Here is an 8,560-nt window from a genome sequence, read left to right as displayed (position 1 = left end):
TCTCTCTCTCTGTCTCCCTCCCTCCCTTCCTCCCTCTCTCTTTCTCTCTCTCTCTTTCTCCCTCTTCCTCTGTCTCCCCTTTCTTTTCTTTGACCGCTTCAGATGGGATTGAGGTTCAGGTGTCACCCATTGCCCCTGTAACTTCCTCTGTTTATATAGACTTCTGCTTGCTCACCTAAATTATGTGACAGTTTCCCCCTTTCCATACAAGATCATTAAGCCATAACAAAATACTCCCAGGATTTTGGTCTAGTTAGATTCCCTTTGTGAACCCAAGTGCTGATAAGATTCAGAAGGGACAATATGTTATTTCACCTTATTATTAGTGAACAGTTTATCCTTGTTTATCCATTATGTTTGTTCACTCATGCTTACCTTTTAATATTTATCTTAACTCATGGGTTTCAACTTCAAAGTTTGTATGCAGCTTTGGTCTTTTTATCAGGAATGTTTGGGAACCCTCTGTTTCATTAAGGGCACATTATTTCTCCTGTAGGATTATACTCAGTTTTGCTGGGTAAATCATTCTTGATTGTAAGCCTAGATCCTTTTCCTTCTTGGCTAGCATATTTCAAGCTCTTGGCTGCTTTATGGTGATGGATGCTAAATCCTGTGTGATCCTTACTGTCGTTTGGAATTAGGGCTAAGATTAGAAGCAGAATTAAGGTTAGAGATAGGGTTAGTATTTGGATTCTTTATTTCTGGCTGTTTGTAGTACTTTTTCTTGGATCTGGAAGCTCTGGACTTTGGCTGTTATTACCTGGGAGTTTTCATTTGGAGGTTTCTTTTAGAAGGTGACAGGCAGATTTTTTTTTTCTAATTCTACTTTGCCGCTGTGGTTTTAAGGGCACTGGACAGTTTTATTTTATGATTTCTTAAAATATGTTAATGTCTAGATTCTTTTCGTTTGGTCACAGCTTTCAGGTAGTCCCCTAATTCTTAAATTATCTCTCATTAATCTGTTAAGATACCTTACATTTTGTTTTTTTCTTTTGAGTTTTCTGATTTGTTTGAAAATATTTATTATGGTCTCATGTATTCGTTAGCTTCTTTTTGGTCCATTATAATTTTCAGGAAATTTGTTGTCTAGGCAAAGTTTTGTCCTTGTGCCAAGATGTTAATTCCTTTTCCAATTCTTTCTTCTATAACTCCCATTTCTTTTGTTGCTTTCTCGGGATATTGAGTCTGAATTAGAATGTGGGTTCCTTCAATGTGGGAACTATTTTTTCCTTTCTTGTATCCGCAGCAAGCACAGTGCCTGGCATATAGTAGGTGCTTACTAATGTTTGTTAACTGACTGATTCTGGACCAATTAATTAAACACATTTTTTTTAAGCTTTAGTTTACACCAGATAGTGTGCTAGGCTTGGTGATTCAAAGAAAAAAAAAAGAAAACTTCTCTGTTTCTCAGTTTCCTCATTTGTAAAATGGTACCAGTACCACTGGGACTACCTCCCTCACAGGTTTGAGGGGTTGTTTGTTTGTCTGACTTCATTTGCATTTCATTCACCTCCCAGGGTAGAACCTCTCTTCTTGTTTCAGAGGAGCAGGACCTCTGAAATTTATAGAATTTTGAGAGTTATTTGGGACACTGAGAAGTTATATGTTACAGGCAGACCTTGAACCCAGCACTTCCTGATTATCAAGAGAATCAAATGAAATCATTAATTTAAAGACATGCTGGATTTGGAGTCAGGAAAATCAGGGTTCATATCCCATCTCAGGGACTTCCTAGTAATGTGACCCGAAGACTGGGCCTCAGTTTCCTTATCTGTAAAGTGATGGATGTTGGACTTGATGACCTCCAAGGTCTCGTCCATCTCTAACTGATGATTCCATAAGTGCATTGCAAACCTTAAAATGTTATACAATGATCAGCTCCTTGCTTCTCTTAGAAGTTTTCTCAAGGCTTCATCCAAGTGCCACCTTCTACATAAGGCCTTTCTCCGTCCCTCCAGCTGCTACTGCCACTCCCTGAATATTTGTTATATTTATTTTATAAAATGTACATGTTGTCTCCTCGGATGGAAGATGTGTCCTTTGAGGGCGTGGTTCGCTTTTGTGTCAGGGTCCCCAGCATCTAGCATAGTACCTGGAACATAATGAATACTTAATAAATGCTTGCTGATTGATTGAGCTATTGCTATTTGATTCTGCGTGTAGACCTATTGTGCTGCCATCTTATGGAGGTTGTGGTATTAGACAGTAATGGATTTGTAAGGATGATTAGGAGATGAGCTAAGTGTGTTTATCCTGAGCCCAGAGGACATCTAGAGCCAATGCACACAGGACTGGGTGAGACTTGGTGTACTTGGCTGTTAGCTAACTGGCTCCATTTATCTCTCCTGCTTGGCCAAAATGAGCTGAAGCCCATTTGATCAGACTGCCTTTAGATTAATAACAAAAATGTATAATGAGTGGATGAAAAAGCATTAAATGCACGTGTGCTGAGTACTGTGCTACACACGGTTTGGTGGGGGGGGGAATCTAAATATGAAAGTAAGGACAATTCGTGTCTTCAAGGAACTTCCATACTTATGGGAGAGACAACACATATGGGGGGATGTGGCCAGGGAAAATTATTGTGGTTTAGAAATTTACTGGGATGCTGAGTAGAATCCTAGGGGAAGAGATTGATATATCCTTTCCAGTTGTGGTGGCATTAGTGATTTAATTAATTAGTCAGTTAATTGAGCGAAGATGGAGAAGAGTCAAGTGGAGTATGTCTAGGAGCACCTAGATTCGGTGGGCTGGGTGTGAGCCACTCACCAATCAGGAGGGGTTGGTGGAAATTGCAGAATTGAAAGGGTTCCCTTCCAGGGCATAGCCCCTGGGCCAAGGGTGCAGTGGTAGCTGGGGGGCTGGGGAGAAGATGCCCATTGTTGTTTGCAGGTTATTGGTCCATACCAGAAGGGACTCAACTCTTGGGGTTTTGGAATCTTGGGGACTTGATTTATTGCCTGAGAAACCGTGTAGTAACATCAGTTATGTTAAGCTCCTCTTCCATTTATTTCACCTGGTGAGTAACCTCCTTTCTAATGGTATCCCTTAAAGATCCAGACCCCTACAAGGCTAAGCGAGATGGCATGCATGAGGGAATTGTGATTGTCTCCGACTGCCTACAGAAGATTCCAAGGAATCACTCTCATTACAAGAAAATTCAAGTTCAACTCTCTCTATTGTTCTTTAGGGTTTTGAATACAGCCGCTCTGGAAATCCCACACGGAATTGCTTGGAGAAGGCGGTGGCAGCTCTGGATGGTGCTAAATACTGTGAGCACTCTATCTTTTCAAAATGGAGTCGCAGGTCGATCCGTAAATGTGGATAGCGCTACCGAACATTTGAGCAGGAGCAGGCCTTTAGTGGTTGTCTGGTCCAGACGTTCTTAACCTGGGGTCTTAGAACTTTTTTAATAGGTTGATAGCTATATTTCAATAAAATTACCATTTTATTTTATGTCTTTCAAAATTTCCGAGACAGGATTTCTGTATAGACTTCCCTAATTTGCCATAGTGGTCTATGACACACAAAAAATGGCTAAGAGCTCCTGGTCTAGTCCAGCTTCTTCCTTTTAAAGAGGCGAAAACGGGTGCAGAGAGGGGATGTAACTGGTCTGTGGGCAGACTAGACATTAGTACATTTTAAATTTGAATTGGATCTTTCACAACATTTGACTCATCTTTGGAAAAGTTAAAAAGAAACACAAAAAAGGTCATGCAAATTTGCCCTGTTTTTGAAATTGCCAGTGGATGGAGAGGCCTTATAGGAAAGTGCAGAAGATGCTGGACCTGGTCAAGGAAGTCAGCAAGATTGTGGTTCAGATCTTACTTCTGCTTCTTCCTTATTGTGTGATAATGAGAACTCCCCTAGCTCTGACAAGCCTCCATTTCCCCATCCAACATCACATAACCTGTAGCACTGACCTCACCACAGTGTTCTCAGAATCAAGGGAGATCATGTATGTAAAGTATTCTGCAAACATCAAAGTCTTGAAATCAATTCGGGAAGTATTTTAAAATTAAATTTTCTTTAGAAATACTATGAATTTGAGAAGCATCAACAAATAAATATTTCCATATGTAAAGAAGAGAGGGTTGTATATGAAACCAAGAATATCAATTATGTATACCTTTTTCAAAGTATATATTGAATTTAACATGGTAGTGCCAACACTGCCCTGCTTTCAACAAGCATTTATTCAGCACCTTCTGTGTGCCAGGTACCGTACTAGGTACTGGAGATACAAAGACAAAAATGAAAGAGTAAGTGCCCTATAGGAGCTTTCCTCCAGACCTTAGCACAGCACCTGGCACATAGTAGGTGTTTAACAAGTGTTTATTGACTACATTCTACTATGTGAAAACACATATACTTGAAAACACATATACTCAGAGAAGTAAACACAAAAGAGTGGGTGGAGGGGGATCAGGGGAGACCTTTATCTCTAGCAGCTCCTATTGCATCTTGCCATCACTTTCCTAAGTCTCATGAAATTATTAAGACCATATAATAATATGATCTTAGGTCCAACCCCTGTGGCTCCTCTTGTCCCATATTCTCCTTCCAACAGGGACATCAAGGTGTGTGATTAGAAGGACCTAAAGTAAACCTTAAAGTTTAGGGGTCATCACCCTAAGTATCTTAACTTTCTAGGAAGTAGATTAATCATTTTCCATTATTTTATCATTTTTGGAAAATGAAGGTGGTAAGTTAAGGTGGAAAAGTGACTAAGATTTGACATTGTTATATCTCCCTCATTCATTACATCAATTTCTCAGCATCCCCTTGATCAGGTGGCACAGTGGATAGAGTGCTGGACTTTAAGTCAAGGAAGACCTGAGTTCAAATCCTGGCTCAGACCGCCCGCTAGCTATGTGACTTTGGCCATGTCACTTAATGTCTCTGTGCCCAAGCTACTTCTTTTGGAAAATGAGGCCTATAGGTCAGATGACTGCGAGGTTCCCTTCCAGTTTTCTATCTAGAACTCAGGCTCTAATGCTAAGTGCAGTTCATATTTTTGTATCATGGACTATTTGTCTCTGTTCTGACTTGGGTTCCATGTTAGGTCTGGCCTTTGCCTCAGGCTTAGCAGCCACATTGAACATCACTCATCTCTTGAAGGCTGGGGACCATATCATCTGTACGGATGATGTATACGGAGGTAAGAAACATGCCCACGGCTTTTGGAATCCCTATTTGTGCTTTGGCTCTCTGTATCCTAAGAGGTGCTGAAACTGATTCATGTTCAGAAGGTTGTTGTCCGATGGAATGTTGTCCTCCCTGGACCTGTGCCTCCCACATCACCTCAGACACAGTAGAACCTCCTCCTGATGCCAGGCACTTAACCTGCCTGTATTTTGGAAAAGTCTCTGAGACCGTAAGCCAAGCTTCACTGGCAGAGGGAGTTCCATTAATCCCAGGTCCAGTCTCCAATGCTGACCACTCCATAAAAATGAGGGCTTTTCAAACAAGTCTTTAAGGAGAGAGAAGCAACACTGACTTGTCCGAGAATGAACTCTGCCCTGGAGAGGACAGTGTTTGTCAGTTACCTTGCTGCCTTGTGGGTTGGTATTGTTACCATGGTGGTGGTGGTGGTGGTGATGAGGATGGTGGTGGTGGTGGTGGTGATGATGATGGTGGTGATGGTGGTGATGATGGTGATGGTGGTGATGATGATGATGTTGGTGGTGGTGGCGGTGGTGATGATGGTGGTGATGATGATGATGTTGGTGGTGATGGTGGTGGTGGTGGTGATGGTGGTGGTGGTGGTGATGATGATGGTGATGGTGGTGGTGATGATGTTGGTGGTGATGATGATGGTGGTGGTGATGGTGGTGGTGATGATGATGATGTTGGTGGTGGCGGTGGTGGTGATGGTGATGATGGTGACATTCAAGAGTCTTTTCTGGTTTTCCCTTGTAACAAAGCCAGTTCAAACAGAACAAAGTTCAGATATGTTCTTTTTTGGAAGTGTCAGGGAGGAAGGGAGATTTTGCCAAAGTTCTTCAGTGGCAATGTACTGAATATCCCCTCCCTTCAATTACTAGTTGCATGACTTTAAGAATAGTAGCATTATCATCTCATTTGCCTTGGGCAAGCCACTCTGTGCCTCAGTTTCTTCACCTATAAAATGGAGGGCGAGGGTTGGTCTAGAAGGTCCCTAAGGTCCATGCTTGCTTTGAGATCCATGATCTTACGAGCCAAATGCACAAAATGGAGAAGGAAATGTGAAAATTTCACCCTTGGCCACTAGAATTTGAAGCATCATAATAAATTATGAATTCTTATTGATGATTTTCTTGGATTTCTCATTCTTAGGTATCCTGTTATTTTTAGGATGAGATTTATACAGTGAGAAACATTGAGGAGGTTGCTGATAAAGTAATTTTTTTCTGGAGATGAGCATATCTTTGGCATGCACAAAATCCAATACTCAACAATCTGTTTACAATCCAGATGTTTCTAAGTAGGATGATTTCAGGTCTTTGATAGGGAGCATTGGAAAAACGTCTCAGTTACGATCAGTTGAGTGTGGCTGCTGACTTAGTGAAGCCGCGCAGTTATATGAGATCAAGCCAGTCTCATTGTAAACAGGAGCCTACATTATTTATGGGCTAAGACCTTCTGAGGGGAATGCCAGGCTCATTGAGAAAAGGACAGAGGGAAGGAGACATGGACTTTTTTCTTCCTGTTACTGAAGTAGATATTTGGGCACTGATGTTATTTTTAAAACGTCCCTGAGACATGAATTGTAGTTATTTTCAATTCAAGAAACATGAAGAAATTCTTCATGTTTGTGTGTCCCTCTGGATCAGGGAGCACTGTGGAAGTTCTCAAGGGGTGGAAGTGAGCCCCCCAGCCCCGCACCCCTCCCTACCCCATCCCCAGCCCCAGTGGAAGGAAAGCTGGGGTCAGAAGAACTCCCCCCTGCCGCTTCCTACCTAAATGACCACGGGCAAATCACTTCATCTTTATGGGCCTCAGTTTCCTCAATTATAAAATGAGGGGGTTGGGTTAGATGGTCTCTAAGGTTTCTTCTAGTCTGCAGATATGATCTTGCATGTTTTTGAGGAAAAAGTACATTCAGTGTTCATTACTTTCAGCTTTTAAATTTTATAATATCTTTCTGCCCACCCCCATTCCCAGCTGGCTAAGTTTGAAGTAACAAAATTCAAAATAAACAAAACCTGCCATTTTTATATTTTTGTGCACAAGCGTAGACTTACCTGTGCTTGTGTGTTTAAAAAGGTTTTTTTTATCATTGATTTTTGCTTTTATATCACTTTCATTTCCAAACAAATCTACCCCTTGTGTGTTTCCCCTCAACCCTAAAATATACCCCTTGTTACAATGAATTAAAACAAATGAGCCAACATCCCGCTTGAGGCTGACCCAACAGCATAGCCCCGGTGTTTTCCAGGTGCTTTCCAGGTGAATGCCAGTTTCCATGAATCTTGCAGGGCTGGGCTGGGAGATGCTGCAGGGGAGCGGATTTAGCCCTAGACTGGGAGATGTTCGGAACTCGGCCTTTTCCATGTTCAATTGGGTCTTTTTCTGCTGCAGGGACAAACAGGTACTTCCGGCGTGTAGCCTCTGAGTTGGGTTTGAAGATTTCTTTTGTTGACTGTTCCAAACTGAAGCTCCTGGAGGCTGCAATCACACCAGAAACCAGGGTAAGGACTGGGGCTCTGGTGTCTTTTCCGCTCTCGCTCTGCTTTCTCTCCCCGTCTCTCTCTTTAGTGTGAGGTGTCATCGTTCTAGAGGCTTTGGTTTCAATCAAGAAAACAGCTCCCAATGATAACCAGAATTTTTCTTATTGATTGAAGAGCGTCTCTTCCTGTCGAAGGACTTTTGTTTCTTTTTAAATCTGCCTGCCCCCTGGTTTCTAGCATGGGCAACTTGATGGGCTCCCCTCAACCACTTTTTTAAGATGTAAAGACAGAATGTCCAGGTACTAGAATTTTTAAGTTGCTGGCCCTTCCAGGGTGTCTCAGCAGAGCCAGAATTAGCTGTGGGTCAATTGGGTTTTGCCTCAGGTAGGATTCTTGCTCGAGGACGAGGCATTCTGGGCAGCTTGCTGTGAAGTTCTTTCTGGGGTGTGGGTTCATCTGCCCCTTGTGACTCTGGAACAGGGCAGCAGGCAGCTGATGAAGGCACCTCCTCCCAAGAAGAAAGAGAAATCTCTGTAACAAATAAACACCCTCGAGCAAAGGCAGTTCTCACATTGGCCATGTCCAAAAAAGCATGTTGCATTCTGCCTCTTATCGGGAGGAGTAGAGTGGGTGTCAGCATCAGACCTCTGGCATCCTGACTGGTCACTGCGCTGATCAGAGCGCATCTGTAGAGTGTCTTGTTAGAGGATAGATCGTTCTCTGATTCTGCTCTCTTCGTCCTGTAACAGTTCAGGTACATCTCCCTGGGTTTCTCTTCTCATTCTCCTCTTCCTCCCCTTCTCTCTTCTCTTCTTTCTCCCCTCCTTTCTCTTCTCCTCCCCTTCCCTCTTCTTTTCTTCTTTTTGTTCTGTCTCTGTCTCTCTCCTCTCCTCTCTCCTCTCTCTCCC

At 42.4% G+C, this 8,560-nt stretch overlaps 1 protein-coding gene across 1 annotated transcript in view; it reads left to right on the top strand.

Annotated features, from left to right (window-relative positions):
- CTH (cystathionine gamma-lyase) overlaps positions 1–8,560 on the top strand; it is a 41,860-nt gene that overhangs the window by 10,670 nt on the left and 22,630 nt on the right. Inside the window, exons 2-4 of the mRNA XM_027874119.1 lie at positions 3,191–3,272; positions 5,066–5,161; positions 7,564–7,673. Coding sequence (XP_027729920.1) covers positions 3,191–3,272; positions 5,066–5,161; positions 7,564–7,673 — 288 coding nt within the window. The remainder of the gene's footprint in view (positions 1–3,190; positions 3,273–5,065; positions 5,162–7,563; positions 7,674–8,560) is intronic.

This window comes from Vombatus ursinus, unplaced genomic scaffold (assembly GCF_900497805.2).
Source record: "Vombatus ursinus unplaced genomic scaffold, bare-nosed wombat genome assembly UNPS02014804.1, whole genome shotgun sequence".
NCBI lineage: Eukaryota > Metazoa > Chordata > Mammalia > Diprotodontia > Vombatidae > Vombatus > Vombatus ursinus.
The sequence above is the reverse complement of the archived record's forward strand: the minus strand, read 5'-3'. Positions and strand labels throughout refer to the sequence as shown.